We start from the raw sequence: 27,368 nt of genomic DNA on the forward strand, positions 1-27,368 counted from the left end.
GCACCTGAGCATCATAAAGAATTGAACTTATGAAAATGAGGGTTTTTTTTTTTGTTGTTGTTGTTGTTGTTTTTTGAGTTTAAAGTAAGGTCACCGAAAATAATTGTGAAGAAATAAAGACTTATAACTAGCTAATGATGAACTCCCTATAAATGAGGAGAACAGGAATAGAGTAAGAAAATCTGTTGAATAGAAAATGGGAATATAATCTCTCATGCAGAGAGGGAAGGTAGAAAATATAGTTAAAAGATTTTGCAAAGCAAAGTCTTATTTCCTTGACTCATCAAGAGAAGGTTTGAAGTATTTGAGAAGACAACAATATATAATCTATTTTATGAGGACAGTTTTTTAAAAATACATGGCCGAATGAGGCATCTCATTAGTGCTGTGTAATTCCAAAGTAAGTTATTCTTTTAAAAATTATAAATTTCTATTCAAGTTTTAAGATATCTAATAATTAGATATTTGATTATTTGTGTCTTTAAGACTCTTGAGACTTTATGTATATAAATACTTTTAATCTATATATAATTCTTAAGCTGAGTTTTTTGAAGTTTTTTGGTATCAAACTTAGATTCTGTAAATAATGTTTCTCCCCTAGCATTGTAGGGAAGAAAAAAAATTATCAGCTCTAAATTATATTATAGATTTGATTATAATAATTAGTATACTGAGAAAAGAAAGTGTCATTTTGTCCTTGAAAAAGTCCTTGAACCACTTTAAGCTTTAGAGTTCTTGAACCACTCTAAGTTTTTTGACAATGCAATATTGTCAGGATCTGATAGTATTGTAGAAGGCTAAGAACCATGTGTACAAGATTATGGTGATTGGCACATGGTAAGCACTTAGTGAATGTTAACTACCTTTGTGTTGTAGCCATTTTCCAAACAGGTCAGTATTCTTTTTTGCAACAGAAGCTTTAAGTAGTATGTTATGGCTGTTCTCTTTGACATAACTTTTAAAACCTTAGCAATAGAGTTTGTAACTATTAGCTTTGTTCACTTGGCAATACTTATAATCATTTGACCTCCCACTGAACTACTTTGAGATTTAAAGAATTTATACATCTTTAAAATGAAATGACTTATATGTGAAAGTGTGAAAACTGAATCTAAGCTTTCTTGTTTCTATAGTCAAGGGCCTCTCTTTTATTTTAGTGATTTATCATTTATGAAAAAAGTCTGTGATCATCTTATCTTGTTATTAGTATTTTATAGTTTTCAGATTTGTCTAACCTCTACTTCCAACACTCCAGGCAAAAAATGGTGTGTGTGTGTGTGTGTGTGTTTGTGTATGTGTCTTTGTATTATCAATATCCCTCAATTTTTGGTAATCATTTTTGGTTAAAATCACTGGTCTATGTCCGTTTTTATCGTGTTCTTTAGTTGTGGTATTTAAAATAGTGCACTGTTTTAGTTGTAAATAAATCAGTTTTATATACCCCATGTTTTAAATTTTAACATACTAGTTTATTTCAAATGTAAAAATTCTGTCTCCCCGCTACCTTAAATTTTTGAATTAGTGACTAATATCCAACATTTGGTTGATTTTCCCAGATATAGTGTAGGTAGTATGCTAGCACAGAAGGGGGGGAGTAAATGAATTAGGCCTTGTCATCTTATGTATGTTTTGAGGTGAAACATTTTACTTCCATTTTCTTATCTTTGATGACATGGAAATCGAAGTAGAAAATCTTTGACATAGGAGGTTCCTTCTGCCACTGATTTTATATAGAATAGTTTCAATGACTGCTTTATGTAAAAAGTGATACAATAAAAAATTAAAGTCCAGTAATTATTACACTTATTTTGCATGTTAATCTTTTTTGTAATGCTCTGTCTGCATAAACATATATTGGCCAATTTGTTTTTGGTTTGGGAGTGGGTTGCCTTTAATTAATGAATTATTTTTGTGGTGCTGGAGATTGAACCTAGAGCCTTGCACATGCTAATTGCTTTCATCAGTTTTTTCACTGTTATAACCAAAAGACCTGAAAAGAAAAATTTTAAGGAGGAAGTTTATTTTGGGGCTTACAATTTCAAATATCTCAGTTCATAGACAGCCTATTCCATTCCTTGGGGTTTGAGGTGAGATAGATCATCATGGCAAAGGTGTGATGGAGTAAAGTAACTGGGAACGTGGCACCAGAAAGCAGCTGGAGAGACAGAGCTCTGCTCAACAGGACAAAATATATACCCCAAGAGCACACCTACAGGGACCCACCTCCTCCAAGCACACCCTACCTGCCTATAGTTACTACTCTGTTAATTCCTATCAGGGATTAACAGAGTAAGATAACGTTCTCATACCCCATTGTTTTATCTCTAAACTTTCTTACATCATCTTACACATGAACTTTTGGGGAACACCTCATGTCTGAACTATAACACTAAGCAAGTGGTCTACCAGTGAGCCACATCCCCAGCCCTGATTACTTTTTAAATTCCTTCTTTGTTTGCTAATACCATATTATAGGAAGCAGTATTAGGCACCAAAATATAAGAAATTATTTCAAATCACATGTGCTGATTACTGTGAAAATAGATGTTACAAAACAAATAAGAAAGTCAGTTTTCCAGCTACTATATTATAGATGAGTGAAAAGACAGAGGAAGAAAGTTCAGCGACCTTGCTACTTACTGCTGAGCTATAGATACTGCTGAATAATTTCTCAGAATTACCAAAGCTCCAACTGAGAAAAACTGTCTTTGGAACTACAACTATACTTCTGACAGTAGATTTGGGGGCAAGAAATCACTTTAGTTAGACATAAGGTATGTATGGCAAATGAAGATAGAAAAATGCATATATGAATACTTTAACATGTTTTATAAAAATAATTATTTTAATTTTTACATTTTTATTGGTACATTATAATTATACATAATAGTGGGATTTAGTTTTACATTTTTGTATATACACACAATATAACAATATGGTTTGGTCAATTTTGTTCCCCAGAATAATGGAATTTTTCACCAGATGTTCTGAAAAACAGATTTCTTATAATGGCAGTTTTTTGTACACTTAAATGATGATTACTTTATTAAGTAAATGTGCCTCAACTCATTGTTAGCTGTATATTAATTTTCTAAGACTACCATAAGAAACCACAAAATCCTTGGTAGAATAAATAAACAGAAATTTCTTCTTTAACAGTTGAAATTCAGAAGTCCAAAATCAAGATGTTGGCAGAATTGGTTCTTTCTAGAGGCTCTGCATGAGAATTTTTCCCTGACTCTCCCAGCTTCTGGTGGCTTCTGGTATCAATCCTTGGCATTCTTTGATTTTTAGACATACTACTGCAATACTACTGCAGTACCTTTGTCCTTCATATCACCTTCTTATCTGTGTTCCTTCCTCTTCTGAGTCTTCTAAGGATATTTGTCACTGGGTTTAGGACCTACCCAGATATTGCAGGGTGTTCTTATCCTGAGATTTTTAACCTAATTATATCTGCAAAACCCCTTTTTCCAAATAAGTTTCTGTTCACAGATTCTTGGTGGACATACATTTCGGGGTCATACCATCTTACTCACTATAGTTTGTGTCTACTCTTTAATCATTAAGAAAGTTCTTAAAATATGAAGGTTTGGTTGTGGGTGAGATTCTTAACCTAAAGAGAAGCTGGTTCTTTTGCTCTATTTTTGAAGTATTTTTTTGAGCATTTCCTCTGTTAGCCCTGGAAACACCATTTTGCCACAACTTAAATTTAAAATCAGTGGTGATATGGTGATACCAAATTTGGCTCTTAGTTACTATGCTGTTTTGCCAGCTTCTTGCTTTGTATTTCCCAAACCACTCAAAGAGAAATTTTGTTTACAGTTTGGTCAGTAAATGTTTACTTGATAGCTGCAACGATACTTTAAACAGAGGACTTTCTGGGCTCATATTATAGATTGATGCAGTCATTGGCAACCTGGGTTCTAGTCCTGGCTTTGACTCTTAGAATTGGACTATGAACAACATGTCAGAGTTTCTGCAGAAACAAATTTATTTTTATGGCATTTTTCATTCCTGAAGTTTTATGACTGTTAGACCAGATTTTTAAAAAATATATTCTTAAAAATGTAGAAATTTGGAAGTAGAATAGTTTTGCATATTATAATGCATACTTTAATGTATTGGAACTTTTCCTATATTACGATTAAAGTGGCGGCAGCAGTAGTAGAATTACTACTATTTAGAGAGGATTTACATGTTGTTATATGCCAGGAGTTTTGCTCAGTCTTTATGTGCAACATTTGATCCTTACGACAATCTTATTAGGAAGTACTATTCTTCCTCATAGTTGGTACTTTCATTATTCCTATTATTGGTACACAGAGGAGTTAAGCAACCTGTCCAAAATCATATAGATTGAAAGTGGTAGGTCCAGGATTTGAACCCTTTCAGTCTGATTCTTAAATCTGCCTTCTTAATCATATGTGGACTCTATGTTATTGATTATATAATTTAAATAACATAAGTAACAGTTGGAAAATCATGACCCATGGCCCATAGAACAAGGTCCGAATCTGGCTGGCTCCCTATACAGCTAAAAATTATTTTTACATTTTTTAAAATGTTAAAAACCATAAAAAAGAAGAACAATATATTGTGGTAGGTAAAAATTACATGAAATTCAGGCTTCAATACCCATAAATAAGGTTTTATTGGAACACAACCATGCTCATTTATTTATATATCGTCTGTGGCTGCTTTTATGGTTGTTGACTCAGAGAACATATGGCTTCTGAGCTAAAATATTTCCTATCTGGCAGAAATTTGCCAACAAACAATAATATAAAACAATACCCACATAATATTGCTGGTTATTTATTTTTATCTTTTTATTTTTTGTTTGTTTGTGTTTAGTACTGTGGATTGAACCCAGGAACATTCTACCATAGAGATATATATACCTTCTTATTTTTATCTTTGTATTGCTCTTATAACAAATAGATAATATATTTTCTTTTTAAAAAAGGCATACTCTAAATTCAGTCTTAGGCTATTTAAGAATTTTAATTACCATTCAAGAAATGGTAGCAAGATATTTAGGAAATTTTATTATTTGGAATTAATTATATGTGAAAAGTAAATTTGTGTGTATTGGCATATTTTATTAGTTTGTACATTTTCAAAGAATATTATGTCAACTTCAAAATGCAATGTCTAAAACTATTGTAAATATTTTGTTTGAGCTATTTCTATCAAGTAGAATAACCCTTGTCGTCTTTTGATTACTCATGTTTAATTTTTCATATTTCAGATGATTTGCATTCTTGACTGGTATACTTATTTTGTCCTTAATATGAAGAAAATTAAAATATTTTTTAAACCTCAAGTAAAAATACTTTTATTAAAATATTTTATCATTTATTAATTATTTATTTGGCAAATATAATAACTATAGTTAATAGTCCACTTAACTAATCACAAATAGCCAACAGATTTCTCACTTAAGTTTGCCTTAAGAGAACTATGAAATATGTTGTATTTATAATGAAATTATATTATTACATTAACTTACCAAATGATTTTAATGAGCATACTTGTTGAAGGCAGACATACATATGAAATTGTGACGATTCTATGTACAATAGCTAAATGAGTTTTACTCTGTGTTCTTGTGCATACTTTTCTGTCCTGCTTCATGTAAAAATAAACTGGCTAAGAAACTATTTTCTTTACACTCTTTGGCATTCTGATTTGTAATAAGGTCAGATTATTAGTATTAAAACTGTATGACTTCTGTTTAGCTTCATTGCTTTATAGCTCTTCAACATGCATTTCAAAATAATGGGTTTTGCTGTTTTTTACATCTAATATTATCTAAGTAATAGTGCTAAGAGATTTTTTAATGGATAGGCCCTGGTACCTAAGTTACTTCCAGCATATTTGAGTGTGGTTACTTAAAAATTATCTTATTTAATTCTTTTCCAAGATTCTTTACTAGTCAGATGATTCAGCTTGCTTGAGCACTTTTGCTGGTTCACATGCCTTGCTAAGAATTCATTGGATAATACAGGTTTTAATTACATTTTTAACTTGTTCATGCTTAGGAGAGAACTTTAAGAAAATGTGCTAGTCAGAATCCAATTTATGTATCTTGACAGTTCTTTAAAATCTTTTTTAGTATTATGGCATTTTAAAAATTCATATAAAAGGACTTCTGAAGAATAACTTACAAGTAAACAAGTAAATAGTATGACAGATATCTATGTACATTATATTGTAAAGACCCAATTAAACCACTTTGTTCTGATAGAGCCTTAGTTTATGTAATAGCTCTGAAAGCTTCTATCTCAGCGGACACTTAGAAAATGTAAGTTTAATGAAATTTTTAGAGATAATTTCTCATTTACCTCTTTTTAACAAATGGTTTGGTAAGCTAATCCTTTTAAAATCCTATCATTCAGGATTATTGTTTAATTAAGATCACCTTTGTTGGAGTGCTATTTTCTTTTTTTAAAATCCATTCTTTTTAGGTATATATGACAGTAGAGTATATTTTGATATGTTATACATATGTGGAGTATAACATTCTAATTAGGATCCTATTCTTGTGGTTGTACATGATATGGATTTATACTGGTTATTCATATTTAAGGATAGGAATACATTCATTCTACTGTCTTTCCTATTCTCATCTTCCTCCCTTCCTTTCATTCCCCTTTGTCTAATCCAACGAACTTCTATTCTTCACCTCCCCACCCTCCCTTGTGGGTTAACATCCATATGTTGGAGAGAACATTTGGTTTTTAGTTTTTGAGGACTGGTTTATTTCACTTAGCATGATATTCTCCAGTTCCATTCCATTTATCAGCAAATGCCTTAATTTCATTCTTCTTTATGACTGAATAATATATCACATTTTCTTTATCCATTTATCTGTTGAAGGGCACCTAGGTTGATTCCATAGCTTGACTATTATGAATTGAGCTACTATAAACATTAATGTGTCTGCATCACTGTAGTATGCTGATTTTAAGTTCTTTGTATATAAACCTAGGGGTGGGATAGCTGGGTCAAATGTTGGTTCCATTCTAAGTTTTCTGAGGAATATTCATACTGCTTTTAACGGTTGCACCAATTTGCAGTCCTACCAGCAATATATGCGTGTACTTTTTCCCCCACATCCTCGCCAACGTTTATTATTACTTGTATTCTTGATAATTGCCATTCTGACTGGAGATGGAATCTTAGTGTAAGTTTTAATTTGCATTTCTCTAATTGCTAGAGATGTTGAACATACATTTTTTCATATATTTATTGGTAATTTGTATTTCTTCTGTGAAGGGCCTGTTCAGTTCCTTTGCCCATTTATTGATTGGGTTATTTGTTTTTTTTTTTTGTTTGTTTGTTTCTTTGGTGGTGTTTTGAGTTCTTTGTATATCCTGGAGATTAATGCTCTATCTGAGGTGCTGGTGGTAAAGATTTTCTCCCATTCTGTAGGCTCTCTGTTCACATTCTTGATTGTTTCCTTTGTTGTGTAGAAACTTTTTAGTTTGATACTATCCTATTTATTGATTTTCGATTTTACTTCTTGAGTCTAGGAGACTTATTGAGGAGGTTGGTTCCTAAGCTGACATGATGGAGAGTTGGGCCTACATTTTCTTCAAGCAGGCATAGGGTCTGTGGTCTAATGTCAAGGGCCTTGATCCACTTTGAGTTGAGTTTTGTGCAGAGCGAGAGATAGGAATTTAATTTCATTCCATCATGTATGAATTTCGAGTTTTTCCAGCATCTTTTGTTAAAGAGGTTATCTTTTCTTCAATGTATGTTCATGGTACCTTTGTTTAGTATGAAATAACTGTATTTATGTGGGTATGTCTCTGTGTCTTCTATTCTGTTCCATTGGTTGAAGTAATGGTTTCTAATTGGTATTATTTCATATGAAAATATCATGAATCTATCAGTCAGTTATATAGTTATACAAATATACTACAATTCAGTAATACTGATAAAAGATCAGATTTATTTGAAATAAGGCATAGAAAGACTAAGACCTTCTGGTTGGAAACGTACAAAATAGTTTGAATAAATTGTATGATTTCTATACCTAATTCTATGTCCAGAAAATTGTTGGTATTTTTTTTTTCTTATATTAACGGTTTTAAAAAATTGTATTGAGTTCTTTGCATGGAGTCTATCATTATACATATGTTTGTAGGTAGATACATATTTATATAGTTAAGATCATATCATATATACAATTTTATATCCTATGTATCACATTATAAGAATATAATTATTAAAACTCTTTGCAGTCTTTTTTTTTAAAAAAATAATACTGGTACTGGTGTAGAGCATTTACCTAGTTAAAAAAAAAAGTAATAGTGTACTTTTCTCAGCTTCTTATGAGTTTGAGATAGTGTTTTACCTTCTTTGCATTTTCTTTATTTAGTATATATTGACAAGTTACAGTTGTATGGATTTCTGGGGTACAAAGTGGTGTCATGCTTTTTTAATATAATGTGGAATGCTTAAGGGAAGCTACTTAACATACCATCACCTCAAATATTTAACTTTCTTTGTAATGAGAACATTAGATATTTACTTTATTCTCAATAGTAAAATGTACATTACTCAATGATTAGCTGTATTCAGCATACTGTGCAATTGATTTAGGAAAAAAACATACTTATTTCCTAGCTGAGGCTTTGTCCCTTTGACTATCATCTATTTTGCCCTCTCACAGTATAATATTCGGAATGAATATTGTACTCATTTGAGTTCACTTGTTTTAGATTCTATATGGAAGTGAGGATATTTGATATTTTCTTTCTGCATTTGGCTTATTTCACTTAGTATAATGTTCTCCAGTTCTATTCTTATTGTTGCAAGTGACAGAATTTCTTTTATAAAGTTCAATAGTATTTCATTTTGTGTATGTACATCACATTTTGTACATTCATACTTCCTTTGATGAGTACTTAGTTTGAGTCCATTATCTTGGCTATTATATATTGTTCTGCAATGAACATGAATATGCACATTTGAAATTATTTATTGGTTATGGACATTCCAGGCAAGTGTTCTGTATAGCAGTTATCCAGGTCAGATAAGTTAAAGCAGAAAAACTGTCCACTGTTGTAACTGGTTATATCTAGAATTTCAAAGCAGATAATCAAGAATCTTTCTTTCTGAGTTCTACTTGTTATTGTGTTGACTTCCTTCTCAAGGCAGGAGGTCACACTATCTCTAGTGTGATAGTTTCTCTCAAAACAGCCAAAAATGGGACAAGCACTTAGAACCTGATTTATTTTATTTTTTAAAAAATATTTTTTAGTTGTAGATGGACACAACATCTTTATTTATTTATTTTTATGTTTTGGGGAAGATTGAACCCAGTGCCTTGAACATGCGAGGCAAGTGTTCTACCACTGACTTACATCCCCAGTCCCTGATTCTTTTAAAACATATCGCCTGATTGGATTTTATTTGCTCATAATAGAAGTGCAGTATTATAATCACCACATTACTTATTTAAAATTTGTTATTTTCTCTTCTTTTTTCAAGTCTTAGAATTTTCTTTTAGGCCCTATAGTTTCTGATTCCAGTCTAATAAATAAAATCTTGACTGAGGACTTGAAACTCCAAATGTTCCCAATTACTAGTTTCAGTAACAAAAGAAAAAGGAACTCTGAATAGATAAGCAGATTGTTGGTGTGGCACCAGAATACTAAATAGCATATTCATTCAGGAAACTTTTAGATAGAATTGGAAACTTTGAAGCATTTACAAAAATGAAACAAGTTCTTAGTAGTCTTCATAGTGTCCTTGTGATGTCCTCTGCAAAAACATACCTAGTTGTTCAAACAGATCCTCCCTACCCCACAGAAGCAATCCACAGAGGAAAAAACAAAAGTAATAGAAATCAAATTTTTGAGACATCTGGCCTTTAGCCTTTTAAATTGCCTTCTAGAAATGTAGCCTTTAACTGTGTGGTAATTGGCTGTGATAGAAAATGATAACTCAAAATTGAGTCTGTAATTTTTGATAAATTAATGGCCTTTGTTTTAGTGAAGAACCTTAAAAAGTAAATTAATGGCCTTTGTTTTAGTGAAGAACCTTAAAAAGTGCCTTTATGTTTTTTTGGTTTATAAATATAAATAAAATGATGACAGGTGGATCACTTATCTTAGTAAAATACACATAAATGTATCCAGTCTGGATATGGAAATTCACAGATGACCACCATTCCTACCTAACAACCAAATACTCTGCTAATAAACTATAAAATATTAGTTTTTGACAAATTCACCAGAGAGCCAAGGAGAGAATGGAATCTATATGAGCCTAAATCCAGAAAGTGAGAAGCCTCTCATAGGAAAAAATAGACCCCTGACTACTTGTATCTTTGGTGAATCTGTATGAACACAAGAATTCCAAGCAGATTTTTTGTTTTGTTTTGTGGTGCTGGGGATTGAACCCAAGGCCTTGTTCATGCTACCTAATTCCTCCATTACTAAAGCTTTGTCCCCAGCCTTGCTAATGAATTTTTGACAATCTGTTAATGACAGCGTATAGATTGGTGTGACAGATTTGAACCCAGAAGAGCCCAGTAGCTACTACTAGTGGGTAGAGCAAGGCAGCATCTACCCACCAGCTCTTACTCAAGTGTTTTCACTAAATGAAACAGGGGATCAGATGAGAGATTTTAAATAAAATTCTCTCCATACCAAAAGGGTGGATTGGTGTACATGGTGTGAATATGTTTTTCCCCATTCTGGGAGATGGCTGGTTTTAGGCAAGAAAGCTAAGTATTTTGGGTTTCACCTATAAAAGAATTCCCTGTAGGGAATTCTGACTGTTCATAGAGCATCGGCCAATGACCCTGTGAAGGTTTAGGGCTGACAGATGTTTCCTACCTATGAGAATGAGGGGGTGGTAATTCAAACTAAAACTGCAACAAAGAGCAGATCAGTGAATTAACTATTGCTCTAACTTCAGCAGCCTGATAGAAAGGAGTAGGTATGCCCTTTTCTGGAGGTAAATATTATTGAATTCAGATAGCTCTGTTCTTTTATATGAACTTTCTGGCATATGATCAAAGATTATGTAACACACTGAAAAGTAAAATGTGTAAACATAATCAAGAAAATAGACCCAGAAGTGGTCCAGATATTGGAATTATCAGTCTCTTTAATACAGCTATTACAGAAATACTAAGGGAAACTAGTGCAAAAGATTGGCAATGTGTGTGAAAAGATGGGGCATTTCAGAAGAGATATGGTTGTTATAAATATGGTATTGCTCAAAATGAAAAATAAAATAACAGCTGAGGAATTCATTAGATGGGCTTATTAGTGGATTGTATCACTGTGATATAGTGTATCAAGTCAGTGAGATGTGAAGACAGGTTGAAGTTACCTACATTGAACAAAAAGAAAAAGTGAGAAAAATATAACAAAATATTTGTGACCATTGAATAATGCCAAATGGTCTAGCATACATGTAATTAGAATCTAAAAAGAAGAGGAGAGAGAGATGGGGTAGAAAACATATTTGAAGGATTGATTGCCAAATGTTTTCTAACACTTTTCAGCCCACAGGTTCCTGACATTTCACCATAAGTGTAGGTTTATATAACCTCATACATACCTGTGCACACACATACACAACATTTACTTATATCCTAGTTGGCTATAAAAAGTGAAGTGAAAAAAAAGGCACATTATGTGTAAGGGAATAATGGTATGAATTATAGCTGATTTCTCCTCAGAAAGAACAGAAACCAGAAAACAAAGTACTGAAAATGAAAATAATCAACCTTGAATTTCAGTTTTTATTGGTTCTTTTTAGTTATACATGACAGTAGAACCCAATTTGATATAATTATATAAGCAAGGAATATATGTCATATATATATATATCCACTGTCTTTCCTTTTCCTAGCCCCCCTCCTTCCTTTCATTCCCCTTTGTCTAATCTACTGAACTTCAATTACTCCACCCTCCCCACCATGCTTATTGTGGGTTAGCTTTCACATATCAGAGAAAATATTTGGTCTTTAGTTTTGGGGGGACTGGCTTATTTTACTTAGCATGATGTTCTCTAGTTCCATTCCATTTATCAGCAAATGCCTTTATTTTATTTTTCTTTATGGCTGAGTAATACTCCATTGTATATATATACACCACATTTTCTTTGTTCATTCATTTGTTGAATGACACCTAGGGTGGCTCCCTAGCTTAGCTATTGTGAATTGAGCTGTTATAAATATTGATGTGACTGTATCTCTGTAGTATGCTGATTTTAAGTCCTTTGGATATAGGCCAAGAAGTGGGATAGCTGGATCAAATGGTGGTTCCATTCCAAGTTTTTTTCTGAGGAATCTCCATACTGCTTTCCTGAGTGGTTGCACTAATTTGCAGTCCCACCAGCAATATATGAGTTTACCTTTTTCTCCACATCCTCACCAAAATTTATTGCCACTAGTATTCTTGATAATTGCCCTTGTGACTAAAGGAGATGAAATCTCAGTGTGGTTTTAATTTGCATTTCTCTAATTGCTAGAGATGTTGAACATTTTTTCACATATTTGTTGACCATTCATATTTCTTCTTTTGACAAGTGCCTGTTCATTTCTTTTGCCCATATATTGATTGGGTTAATGTGGGGTGTGGTTTTTTTTTTTTTTTTTTTTTTTTTTTTTTTTGGTCAAACTTGGATTTGATAATCAGTGAAAGTACCCTGCAAAAATGAAGGCAAGCCCTGCATATGGTGCATGCCTATAATCCCAACTGACGGGAGATTGAGGATTCCAGTTTTCAGGACAATCTTAGCAACTTAATGAGACCCTGTCTCAAAAAATAAAAAATAAAAGCGACTTGGTATGCAGCTCAGTGGTAAAGCACCCATGGGTTCAATCCCTTGTGCCATCACCAAAAAACAAAAATACAAATTGCATTTCATTTCATATCCCATCAGGATACTTAATGCTTGCTGTCAGAAAATAAATGTCACTGAGCATGTGGATAAATTGGAACCCTTGTGCATTTCCTGTGGAAATTTGAAATGTCTTAGCCAATGTGGAAAATGGTTTGGCTATTCCTCAAAAAGTTAAACATGAAATTACTATCTTGTCCTGTAGATAGATACCTCAAAGAATTGAAAACAGGTATTGAAACAATACATGTGCACACATGTTCACACGAGCATGATTCACAGTAGCCAAAAGAAGAAAACAGCCCAAGTGTCTTTGTTAATGTCAGTAATTTCAAAATAAGAATAGCATATTTATGAGCATTTGTTATGGTAAGGCAGAGAGGGAAGAGAAGAAAGAAAATGGGAGTTGGAGAGGGGGAGAGAGGAGGGGTGTGGAAGCTGCTATGAGAAGGGCATGTGTATGGCACAGAGTTTATTTTGACTTGATAAAAAGAATTTGTTAAATGGAATATTGAGCTGTGGAGTGGAGATGGTGTGGTTAAAGCTGGTGAAATCCCTTGATTACCAGACATCAGGGTTTATAATGAAATAATACTTTACCCTTCCGATACTGTATTTCTTGTTTCACTAATATTTTAAAAAGAAAATCAATATGCTGCTGCTTTATTATTGTCCCTTTATTGTTTTAAAAGCAGAATCTCAGTTAAGCTGAATCTTGGTAAGTTAATTCATAATTATATTTTTGAAAAAACTACATTATACAGCTGTTTATTGATCTAAATCTACCAACATTTTCGTTGTTGAGTCAGTGAGGTACTCATCAGAGAAGTGGTTGGTGTGCATCTTACACTTCTGGATAATTTATGCAAGAATATTTTGAGGGATGAATAGGCAGAACACAGTATTTTTGGGGCAGTGAAACTCTGTATGACACTATGTTGGTAAATACATGTCCTTATACATTTGCACAAACCCGTAGAACGTAGAACACCCAGAATGATTCCTAATGTACACTGTGAACTCTGAGCTATAATGATGTGTCAAGTAGGTTCTTCAGTAGCAACAGAAGTACTACTTGGTGGGGGACCTTGATAATAGGGGAGGCTTTGCACGTGTGGGGGCAGGGGAACATATGGGAATCTTTGTTTCTTCTCTCAATTTTACTGTGAACCTGAAACTGCTGTAAAAACGCAGCCTTAATAAAAAGAATTATATTTACCATTTGGGAAACACATTTGGGAAAAGTACTAAGGAACATGGTTTGTACTTAGACATTAACTTGTAAGGGAACTGATTACAACCTCTTGTTTGGGTCTTGTTTCCCTAGAGGTTTCATCTTACTTAAGAAATAGAGAGTCAAGAAAAAAAGAATGATTCATTATGTTCTTCATCCTAGAGCTCACTTAAGTCTATTGTATTATACCACAGATTTCCTTAACATTTGTTATTTTAAAACAAGACCTTTATTATATCATTCAAATCTTCCTTTTACACATTTGATTTACAGTTTCTTTTTTCAGCATATGAAGATATTTGACTCAGCAAGAGGGCTTTTTTTCTTTTAATAAATATTCTTAATTTACATGCTGAAAAGAGAAATACAATATAACAAACTAGTTTACGATATAGTACTTCTAAAATTATTTACTGTCAGTCATAACCCAATTGATAAAATAAATCATTTAGAAACTATTTTAATACTTAAATTCTGTATGCTGGTGGAGATAGAAACCAAGTATCTTTCATTCTCCCCAGAAAATCAACATCTGCAAAAGATTGAATTACCTGTTTGTTTATCAATGCATTCCTTTTATGAAGGACATAGTGGTGTTTATAGTATTTCATTTACATTATGGAATCATCAAAAGCATAGAATTTTTTTCTGGAGACAGTCTTCTCTGGAGTATAATTTCCCTGTAATTTTTTCTTACAAAATCCCTGTGAATTTCATGGCTTCTTTGCATAAGAAGTCCTTAAGATATTTGGCACTCAGCCTGGCCTTGTAAGCATAAATATTGTTATCTCTTTCTTGGTTCTTCTTGCTTCCAGATTTGAAAAAGTATCTGACTGTTCCTGTAGGGCCAGATAATCACTTTAATTATTCCTTCCAAGAATGCTATTAGTTGGATTTATTTATAGAAGTCTGTAGGAATTAATATTTGGTTATTTTTAATAACCTATTGTTAATAAAAAAAAGTGTCCCAATGACAACTTTCACCATAGTTTGTCTTCCCACTGTTTCATGTTCTGAGGGCATGTCAGGTATATAACTCCTGCCAGCCTGTTATGGAACTCTTATGTGGGTATTTCATCAATAATCAGTGCAATGCAATTATGGGGGAGTTGGATAATAATCATGGAATTTTTGACATGAAGATTTTATGTAGTCCATTGCTTCCCTGTTTACTGATGTGGAAACTGAGAGCAAGATAGTGATTTGCCCAGGTTCCTGCTGTTTGTGCCACCTGTTATTAAGAACCTCTTTCTTTCTGCTTAGGGTTCTTTTTAAGAATCTCACTTTGAGAACTGTTGTATGCCTTTGGCTCAAACTTATCACTTATACAGCAGCTAGATAGCCATTTGATAGAGCTTTTGATTTTTGTCAAAGCTTCTCCAATCAGCACAACCCTAATTCTTCCCCTATATATCATTGCCTATGCTTTAGTTGACCAGGGATAGAGGTAACTTCTTGTATTGCAATTTGCAAGTTCCAGTGAATATTAATTTCAAAACCTGCTAGGTATGATTTTGTTTTAAGTAATTTATGTATTGCTTATTACAGAGTTTTAAAAATAATTGATAATATTTAAATTTTAAATTGTGAAACAGTCTCAATTTTATATGTATGTATAGACATATAGACAAACTTAGGCATTGTATCCATGGTAATTACACTAAAGGATAGCTTTTTAATTTTTTTAAAGCTGCCATTAATTCTCAGTATAAAAATGAATTTGTCAATGAAACATATATATTTATATATGTGTATATATATCGTTTGTATTTATTCACCTATATACATACATAAAACACAAGTATGGCAATAGGGAATATCTCATTTTATTATTATTTAATTTAAAAAGTAAAAAAACTATTCCTAAATGAGATATGAAACCAAACTGCATCTAGAATTTTTCTTACAACATTTTCCTCTGGCATCTGATCAGAATATTATTTCATAACAGCAGGTTTTTTTTGTTTGTTTGTTTGTTTGTTTGCGGTGCTGGGGATGGAACCCAGGGCCTTGTGCTTGCAAGGCAAGCACTCTAACAATAGGTTTTTTTCATAACATTGCCTTTCTCTGTCTTCCTTCACTGGTACAGACCCACTGCACTGTGTGGAGCTGTCTTTTGTTAGAATCCTTATGTGTTCTTTATCTGGAGAAAGCTCTTTATCTAGTCCTTACTTGGGGTGGGTAAATGAGTGTATGGTTCTTACCATCTGTGGTCCAGGGATTGTTTCTTATCTCAGCTCTTGAGTTCTTGCAGGAGGAAATTTCTAGCAATACAAAAAACACAGTAGACGTGTAATAAAGTTTATTATAGGAAAAGGGAAAGACTTTCAAGGGAGAGAGTAGGTCCTCTCTAAAAGTAAAGGGAGGCAGTTACCCTTTGTTCCCTAGTTTCATGGGGACCTCAGGGAAGTTTCTGGAGTGTCCCACCCAGATACCACATCTCAGCTTTTAACTGACAGTAGGATTGCCTCAGATTTGTTACCTTGGCCTGTGCTGACTGGTCCTGATTAGAACTTGCCTTTCAGATTTCATAGTTGGTGGGCTTTGCTTTTAATTATTCTGTTTTTCTGAGTATTAGAATCTTTGGTCTGTGTAAAGGTCACAGAATTCCGCCTTCAGGATAACCTGTGCCCTAATCAGCAGGAAGAAGTCTTACCTTCTTTCAGGTAGCAGGTTGTTTGCAGAGGAATGTGACATATCCTAATGATTTAAGCCAGAGCAGACCCAGAATGACCTTAGGTAAATTGCTCTTTGGGTGTATTGCTTTTTAAGAGAAAACACGTGGAGTGCCAGTAGGTAGCACCAATCTATAGAATTACCTGCTTAACCTCATGTCCTACCATTCATGTCCATCTGCTACTTATCATCATCACCAGCCTTTGGCAGACCTACAGGCACACTTAGGCACTGTGTCCATGGTAAATGAAGGGAAGCTTTATAATTTTAATTTTTAAAGTAACCATTTAATTATTTCATATAAAAATCAGCCTGTCAGTGAAGTCAGTGCAATGTGATGTGGTATTAGGTAGATTATAATTTAAAGTTTTTATTTAATGTTACATAGACGAGCTTTGACAAATTAATTTCATGTTTTATTTGGGGAAATCTGGACACCAAGTGAGTTGACACTGGTTGAAATGTTTTATAAACTCTATTTTTATTTTGATTATTCCTATATTAAACTTAAGGTCTTATTATTTTTGTCATTATTTTTTTTTGATCAGTATATCTAAAAAGTACCTTAAAAGGGTGTTTTCACTAACTGTACCCTTTTAAATATACAATATATTATGTTTTATAACAGCAGCAGTTTTCAAAATCTTTTTATCCCTTATCTGAATTCACCAATTAGATAATACTTAGTAATTCTAGTATTACCCTCTTAAAAAAATGTTAAAGGGTTTTATGGGAAAGGGTTCTCTTTTCTGCTAGGGTTTGATGCCTAAGGTATAACTTGAGGGGAGTTAATATTTACCATCTTAGTGCATATAATTCATATGCAAATAAAATGCTTTCTAATACTTAAAATTCTCCCCTGAATTTTCTGCTGTTTTGTATGACTTCCCTTACAGTTTCCATTGTTTTTATAATACTCTCATATGGGAACAATACTCTGTCTAGTATCTCAAGAGCATTGACTTAGATTAAAAGTCAAAATTCACAGAAGTGCCTCTTGCTTTCTTGTGAAGCTTTTCATTGCCAAACAGGTGAGATGAACACTTTCATCTCATCTTTCTGTCAGTAGATGCAGTGGCAAGATGACGATTTCTACAGTTGCAGAGTGAGGAAAGAAATTCCCTGAAGGAATAAGAAAAGGGTAAATTGGGCTGGGGACTGGAAGAACTATGGCATCATCAGTGCTTTCCAATGTGTTTGCTTCACGCCATCATAATACATTTCTTTATAAATATGCTTTATTCCCTACTATTACTCTCTTTATATCACAGTCCTATTTTTTTTTCATTAGTTTTTTATTTCAGAAAACTCTGGAGGCATCAAAAATGAAACAATCCACATCCACACACACACACACACACAACCAAAGTTGAGGAAGGTGAACATGCATTTAAGAAAGATCACTTACTTCATGGCTATTCTTTCTTCAGCCCTTCTTGTGGCTCCTTATAGTGATTTTTATTTTAGATTGGTTTAATGCTTGCATGTAAAGTGAATGCTGACATTCCTAAGATGATGATCATTTGTACTAAAGATTTACTTTCTATAAGTATATTAAATATGTACATGCTTTTAAGTATGAATTTCCAATCATTTATAGAAATTTATTTGTAAGTCACCTGAAAGTTTGTATTATTTTTTCTGTTTTATACATGATCAAATTGATGTGTAGGTAATGATTTAAATGGCATCATAAGCAAGTTAGTAATGTGATGATGAAGTTGGAACAATCTCTTCTGTTAGAAAGTTGTCCTAAGTTTGTTTTAAAGGATTAATTGCATGTGTTCATAGAATAATCAGAACTGTTAGCTCTGCATCTGTTTAGAAGGAAAAATAAATAAAGTAGGAATAGGCAAGTAGAGAGGTAGAAGTTGAATTTGGGGATGGGGAGCAGTACCAGGGATTGAACTCAGGTAAAAGTTGAGTTGTGTAAGGTAACCAAGCCTGTCTCCTTTTACCAGAGACATACCCTGGTATTAGAGACAGGAAACAAAAGGTGTTGTGGCCTGCTTAGCTGATTTTCACAAGTGAAATGGAACATCACTACTGATGGAAGACATGGAAATATTGGACTTGACAGTAGGAGCTCTTGTCCTTTTGTCTGCTGCTGATTAGCAGTTAAAATGTAGTTCATTGTAGGGAAATGGACCAGTGCTTCTGTTACAAAACCTCATATGTTTTTTCTTTGTTCTTTTTACCTCCTAGTTCTCATTTTTTTCTCTCCTTCGTTACCTTTCTACCTATCCCATTCATTTAGGGTTGTAAAATGGATCTGAAGATGTGAAATTTTAAGGAAAAGTTTTTTTCAGTTGTGATATGTGACATCCAGAAATGATACATCCTGAAGCAAATACGATATAGATTGACTTTTCTTGTGGTGGTTCAGCCACTGCTGCCTTCTTATTTTATTGTCCCTACCCCTGAATCATTACCATCAATCATGTCATCATGATCTTCTTGTTTAACATCATCATAATGTGAATTTTTGGGAAAGGGACTAGGACTTAAGTGGAAGTCACTTTTAAAAATGTGTTCCATGTAAGTCTCCCTTTTTTCCTTTTATTCTTTCTCTTGAAATTTTCTTACAACTATAGTGTTCTGTTATACTGATTTCTTATAGCTTGTGTGTGTGTGTGTGTGTGTGTGTGTGTATTGTTTAACACTTGTTTTTCCTTCAATATCCTTTGTATTTCTTGTTTTGTCCTATCTATATGAATGGTATATTAATTTCTTATTTTTTTCCCAACTTAAGACATTTATTGAGGATCCAGGAAAGAAATTTCTATAGAGTTTATATGTACTTGTTTATTGGTTATTTTTTGTCATTAATGTCAGAAAGTTTATATTTAATTGGAAAACATGATGGATAAATTGTAAATAAATACATAAATACAAAAATGTGTGTATATCAGCTAGTTTACTATTGCTGAAGGCTTGTTTCTTAATTCCTCCAGGAAAGAAAAGAGAGGCTCTCCAAATTTGAATCTATTCGCCATTCAATTGCTGGAATAATCAGGTCTCCAAAATCTGTACTGGGCTCTTCAGCAGTAAGTAGGACTAACTCTGTATGCCACTGAAAATGGTTGTTCTTTAGCTTTTTTCTGATGTTTGAAAATTTATACTTATAAATAGAAAAATAAGAGCATAATTTAACTTTTTGTATGCATATAAATCTTTATATATGTCTATAATAAAGCATAATGTAACATTGATATTGGAAAGACAAATAACTTTTTGCAGTGGATCCTCCTTATCTACAGGAGATACATTCTAAGATCCCTACTGGATGCATGAAACTAGTAGTACCAAATCCTATATATCTTTTTTCCTGTACATAACTCCCATAAAGTTTAATTTATAAATTAGGCACATAAGAATAACTAATAATAAAACAGAACAGTTTTAACAACATACTGTAATGGAAGCTACACAAATATATGGTCTGTCTCTTTCAAAATATCTTATTTTACTCTACTTATTTTTCTTAATGTGACAATGTAAGATGATTTAATGCTATGGTTGCTTTCAGGTAACTGAAACTGCAGAAAGTGAAACTGTGGATAAGGAGGGACTACTGTATTAGAGTCTTCCTATACTATAGATGAATGATTATAGAAACATTTTATATGCTTTGGAGCCTTACTAAAAGAATAATATATACAAATTTCTTTTCTTGTGAAACAATACTTTTATAATAGGGATTAATATGCGTGTATTTTAGAGTATATCAGTTTAAGTGTTCATGTTTTTACGAACATTTTGATTATAAAATTAAAGTCTGATATATTAATCTTTCAAACCTGGGTTTAGCATGTTACAGAGATAGTGGAATATTAGTTATCTTTAGAAAGAGCAATTTGGCCAGCCAAGATAGCCTGTGAACAAGTACATGGAACTGTTACTCTAAAGCATTAGCTTCCTATTTATTTGAAGGTTTTTCCTCAAATAACAAGTAAATGAGTTTTTGAGTTTTAATGTGAATGTGAATGTGAATGTTTTAAGCATGATAATTCAAGCTGCATAACAATTCCAAAACTACTCAGGTTTTAAATATAATTAAAGTTTAAATTATATTTAAAATAGTATATTATCTGCTATAATATTCATTTCTCAGGGTGTGCTAATGTGGTAAATGTAAAAAATAAAACTTTTAATTACTTTAAATGATTTTTTTTTATTAAGGAAGTCTTAGGAAACTTGGTATATTAGCACAGTTAAGTTGTTTGCTTTATTGTGATATACTTCACATAACATTCACATTTTAAAGTGTGCACTTAGTTGATTTTAATATCTAATCCCTTCAGAAAGATACTATATACCTGTTAGGAATTTGTTTTATGGTTGCATGTAGTTCTGTATAGTCACCATTCTAGCAAACCGTGTTATTTTTAGACAAAAACTAAACAAACTCAAAATCTTGGGTATTAAAAAAATTGTTAATTAAGAAATTTATGAAGAAGAGTTTGTTGTTAGTTTCATTGTAGAAAGTAAACATTAGATAAAATATCTTTGTTTTGGTTAATGATCTCAGCACAAGAAAATTTTATTAATTCTACTTTATTGCTAATGAAACACAAAGTGTTGAATTACAGATAGTCCTTAGTGCCATTCAAGATAAAACCACTGTTCTAATTAATTTACATCCTGTTTGGCCTGAATGCAGATGACCCTGAAGACCAAACATTCAAATTTAAAAATTTTTTTCATTGTCTTAAGTATTAACTAATTAAATAAAATTTAAACTCTTTAGAAATTTGGAAGAAAACTGGCAGGAAGAACATTATTTCTTTTGTTTTTATTTTATATAAATAAAAAAACTTTGTGTTGAACTGTCAAACTCTAAATGGAATACAATATACTTCTAACTGTGGTTATATTTCCATTTGTCTGGAAATAATTTTTGCTACCATCATGCATGTTCCTATTCAATAGGCCAGGTATTTTTCACCTTTGCAAACATTTGGTAATTCTCTTACTTCAATTTTATGACATTTGATTTTTTAACTTGTCCTAAAATTCCCAAGTTATATAGTGCTCTCAAATTAAAGGGGTCTTTTGGAATTTTTGAGAAATGTTTAGAATTCTATGAGTTATTTGTAGTTACATCAGAATATTAATATTACTACACTAGATTTGGAATAATTTATTACTTAGACTGTAAGGTTAAATAAATATATGTAGAAATAGAAAATTTTGTCATTTTTATGACTATTCAAAATACATAAAAAAGTTTTAAATATGTTGATATTTTATTTAATTTGTTGGAGCTTGATGAGATTATACTTATATATTTTCCATATTTTTTATTCCAGTTTTTGTTTTTTGTTATGGTTTATTTGGGTACTTAATTTTAATGGAAAAACAGATTTTATTTTTTTGTTTTAAGCTTTTGTTTGTGCCTCTCAAAAATTCATCTCATCTTACTACTCAAATGTTTGAGATAAAGGCATACAAATTTTTATTACATACTTGACAGCCTGAACTATGGTAAGAGAAAAAATGACCTTTCTTTTCCCCTGAAAAATATACTTTCATTTTATATTACTGCCTCTTCATTGCCTCTTCATGTAAATGGATCTTTTTTATTTCATTTCACCAAATATGTTTTTTTCTGGAATATTTTTTCAGAATAAGACCTGGGGAAAATAATTGACTAGATGACTAGTGTGCTCAATGAGGAAAATTCATCTTATTAAGTATAAGATTAACTGAATTAGAGTAATCATAACTTTAGTAAAAGGGACTTCTTAGCCTCTTACATCTTTGGCAAAAATCTCAGGTAACTTCACCACCAATAAAAAATCTTTCCCCAGTGAGACTTAGAAAGACTAAATCTTTGCAGTAATAAAGCCTTTCATTTTTGATACCATTGTAAGCTCTCATCATGCTAGGTTTTGTTGCTTATACATCCTACATTCTATTACTACCAAGCTTGCAAAGTTGTATTATAATTTCACTGAAATCATATTAATAAAAATGTCCTTTCCAGTGCTTCTAGAGAAGTCTTTGATGGCCCTGGGCAGAGAATATGTATGTGTGCACAAAATTTGATATACACTTATACTCACAAGAAATTTGAACTACATCTCATAGTAGCATTTTCAAGGGAATGGAGAGAAACAGATCTCAAATGTCCCTTTGTAACCTCACAAAACTAATAAACCCATAGAACTCAAGTGTCATCATTATGAGATAGCAATATGGGCTCATTCATATTTTTTCAAAAAAAAAAAGGAAAAAAGAAAAACAAAGCCTGAAACTTAGATATTTTCTCAGGTTGATTTTTTTTCCCCAAACATTCATCATCTTCAAAACCTTATATGAATTTCTTGAGTGTTAGATCAACTTTTATACTTCAAACCACTTTTCAGACTTAATGAATTCTCTAAAGTCTGCATTCTCCCAGTTCTAAATAAATATACACTTGGATGGAAAAGTTAGCTAAGATAAGAAATCAAGCATATGACAACCTTGGTTGTGATACTTTCCTATCATGTAGACCTCCTTGAGAGAGAGAGAAAAACAGTCCCTTGCAAAGATGTTACATTGAATTTTTTATATTCACGCAATTTTGCCACAAGAAACCTTAGAAATATTTCTTATAGTAAAAAAAAATTATGGACTACAGTAAGATTCATTGTGATAAGTTTTAAAAAATAAACATCTGCTTATTTTAACTACCTTCAAAAATTATAGACTATTAGTATCAATATGCAAAAGAAATTTGGGTAGATGATGCATTTATTTTTAAAAACTGTTCTTTTACCTCTTAGATGGTTGTTCCTACCTCTTATAGTTGTTCCTAGTTCATTATTTACTTTGTTCTTTAAATACATTTTGGGAGCACATTTAATTTTTTTGAAGTATCATCTTTATCATAATTATTACTAAAAAGGTTTATTTCATTTATAAAAAATTACCATTTACAGTCACACCCTGTATGTATTTTTAGAAATTGAAACTGTCATAAGTAGAAGAAGTTAAAAACCAAATGTATACTTTTCTTTGTCTATTTAGAACACATTATCACTTTATTTTTATTTATTTACTTTTAATCAATAGAATGAGTTCAGGATAATGTGAAATGGGACTCGTACCAGTGTTTTGGGCCTCTTTGGTGATACAAACAATGAAGAATTTTCACTTACTACAAAGGCACCATACTTTGGTCCTACAGGGAGTTCATAATATCAACTCATAAAGCCTTATATGCAAATATTTGACTTTTATTTATTGTATTAGTCAACTTTCCATCACTGTGACTAAATTCATTGTGATTTAAAATAAAATCTTATTAGAAGATGATGTTTATTTGGGCTTATGGTTTAAGAAGCTTCAGTCCATGGGTGGTTGACTCCATGGATTTTGGGCTTATGGCGTCACAGTATATATTGGCAGAATCACTTAGTGAAGATGCTGTTCACTTCATGTCACCCAGGAAGGAGAGGGAGAGAGAGTTGAGAGAGGAGAGAGAGAGAGAGAGGGAGGGAGGGAGGGAGAGACACACACACACACAAATAGGAAGAACCTAGGGTTCCAATATCCCTTCCAAGGACATGTCCCCTAATGTTCTAGCTTCTCATTTCCTTTCTCAGGGGGTATTATGCATATTGTATCTTGATAAACTTTAGAAATAATGCAAATTATTATATCTTACCCACAAAGTACTCATTCCATTTGGGTCAGTTTAGTTCCTGTGAATGAATAAAATATAACAACAATGATTTTACTTGTGATCAATTAGAAAAATTTCAGTTAAATATAATTGCTTCTTAATTATCTCTACTATTTTGGTATTAGCATTTGACTTCTAAAATAGTAGACAATTTACTTTTCCTGTTGTATTCATGACTTATAATCCTCCCCTGTTTTTTCCATGTGTAATTGCATGTTAGTGATGAGGTTTTTCCTAAGGATTTATGTCATTGCTGTATGGCAGCTGTGTGGCAGAGGTAATGGTTAAGGAAGTCCCATCAGTGAGAAAATGCCCAGGAAAGCAACTTTAAGGTAAACCTGAAATGGTGCTCCTGGAACACATGGCAAGGATAGTCTACAGCCTATGTGGTCAAGAGTTAATTCCATAAAAAGAAATAAATTTAACTTAAATAAAAATGAAGTTGTTTGTGATAAATTTGTCTTCATAATTTCTCTGGTTGGTAATTTTAATACATAGATTTATTTACAATATAGTGAATGTGACTGTAAATACTAACTTTAAATGCTAATATTGGATTATGGTAGATGGAAAAACCAAAAGTACTGAAGAAATGTATTCATGGTAAACTTCAGTGCTGATGCTTCAGAAGATATTTTCTCAAAAAATTATGAAAATTTCAGAAATTTCATTTGGTTAATGACAGGGAGGAACACATGTAGAAAACTATTTATAAATAGCTATGAATTTTACCAGAAAAAAAAAATCACTGCTTTCTCTAATTTAGTTTTTAAAAAATATTTGTTCAGCTCTCTGATGTGATCTCCATAAGTGAGAAGCCCCTGGCGGAACAAGATTGGTACCATGGTGCGATTCCCAGAATAGAAGCACAAGAACTGTTAAAACAACAAGGAGACTTCTTGGTGCGAGAGAGTCATGGGAAACCTGGTGAATATGTCCTTTCTGTATATTCTGATGGACAGAGGAGACACTTTATCATACAATTTGTTGATGTACGTTTCCAGTTTAGTTCATATATATATTTTGATGTAGTTCTTTGGAGTATAATTTGATATAATAATGAATGATTTGTGATAAATGTTTATAACACTTAAAGTTTAGCACCTAACTTTTCTGAATTTCTTAAATATGATGCTTCAAAATTAACTAAAATGTTAAGTCCTAATAAGGAAATGTGTATTTTAAATATTTTGCTTTAAAATAGTTTTGACACATTTTAACTAAATTTAATTGTATTAGTATTTAAAATAGGTTAAATTTGAACAGTAAAGGTATTCTAAATTAAAAATGAAAATAATGTGAATATCATTACTTTTCATTATTCTAAGGAAACCTAAAATTATGAAATGTATACTTTTGAGAATATCCCTTGAAATTGTTTTCAAAATGGTGCCTTGAGAAATTTTTAAGAATTATTATATTGAATAGTGATAATGAGTGCATAGGATAATGATACTTGAACTAGTTTGGTGATTAAGGATTATGATTTTTTCTTTATATATAATGTTTTTTGGTATTAATAAACAATAGAAAATGGTGAAATTTCAAAAATGACCCATTCACATTGCTTATTCTAATGCTAAATTATTATTATTATTATTATTATTGTTTCCATTATTATTTTGGTACTGGGTATTGACCCCAGGAATGCTTTACCACTGAGTTACATCCCCAGTCCTTCTTTGCTTTGAAACAGGGTCTTGCCAAGTTGCTCAGGCTGACCTGGAAGTTACAGTCCTTCTGCCTCAGCCCCTTGAATTACTGAGATTATAGGCATGTGCCACCATGCCTGGCTAATGATAAATATTTTTTGAAAGTTTTTAAGTATTGCTAAACTACTTTATATACTTGTTACATTTCCTTTATTGAGCATTAAACAGATGAAGACTAATTTCAAAATTTTTGCATAAACCTCTTGAGAAATTGTAAATGAAAGATTCTGGTGTATGAAAAATTGATTCCTCCATTTTTTTTTTTGGCAAAATTTTTTATTGTTCCTTTTTAGTTACATATAATGTAAGAATTCATTTTGACATAATCAAAAGGCATGGAGTATAATTTGCTCAAATTCAGTTCCCTTTAATTCCCTTTTCCCTTTCTTCCTCCCTCTCCCCTGCTATTTACTTTTAGATTTTTTTTTGGAGGGGAGGTGGGTTAGTGTCTTGTGAACATACATGATGTTGACTTTCACTGTGGTATATTCATATACATACACAGGAAAGTTAGGTGAGATTCATTCCTCTGTTCTTCCCTTATTCAATACCTTTTCCCTCCCACTCAGTCTCTTCATCTACTCTTTCTTCTATTTTGATGGAATTCCCCTGTCCCATTTATCATTTTTCACTCCATCATTTCAAATGGCATTCATTTTCAAGATACTTTGTCCACATGATTTCAGTTTATATCTAGGGACGAGAGTGGTATGAATTTCTTTATAGAAAGAGCAAATGATGATAATTAGGTAAACCTAATAGGGCTTTAGGTAACTTAGCAACTTATACATCTATCAATATATACAAATATATGTGTGTATATACAAACATATATAAATATGTACAGATGCGTGCATGTGAATTTGTGAAACTCACATGACATAAAATTAATCATTTAAAAATGTATGATTCAATATAATTTGGTATATTCTTATCTAGCAATTATAGTTAAATGAAAATGAATGCCATTCAGATGGGAAAATGGTTCAAGTGTGTGGGAAGCCATCCTTATTTAGCAGAATCAGACTAGGTTGAGCCATGGGATGCAGAAGCCTGACTTCCAGGAACTGCCAGGAAGCATGTGGTGCTACGTGGAAGTGGTTCCCTGTCTCCTTCTGGAATTTTCCCCCCAATAGGATGGCTCCCCTCAATCCTTTTCAATCCTGTCCATCACAGAAGAAGCTCCTCCCAG

At 32.2% G+C, this 27,368-nt stretch overlaps 1 protein-coding gene across 6 annotated transcripts in view; it reads left to right on the forward strand.

Annotated features, from left to right (window-relative positions):
* Fer (FER tyrosine kinase) overlaps positions 1 to 27,368 on the forward strand; it is a 499,968-nt gene that overhangs the window by 213,348 nt on the left and 259,252 nt on the right. For 5 of the 6 annotated variants that reach the window (XR_007109062.1, XM_047555289.1, XM_047555290.1 and 2 more), the window contains 2 exons: positions 19,744 to 19,836; positions 25,253 to 25,456. Coding sequence is in view for 4 of the 6 variants with exons in the window: in XM_047555289.1 (XP_047411245.1) it covers positions 19,744 to 19,836; positions 25,253 to 25,456 (297 nt within the window). In the remaining 2 variants the exon portion in view is untranslated. The remainder of the gene's footprint in view (positions 1 to 19,743; positions 19,837 to 25,252; positions 25,457 to 27,368) is intronic. The other variant, XR_007109063.1, reaches the window with a different exon arrangement.

This window comes from Sciurus carolinensis, chromosome 6 (genome assembly GCF_902686445.1).
Source record: "Sciurus carolinensis chromosome 6, mSciCar1.2, whole genome shotgun sequence".
Taxonomy (NCBI): domain Eukaryota; kingdom Metazoa; phylum Chordata; class Mammalia; order Rodentia; family Sciuridae; genus Sciurus; species Sciurus carolinensis.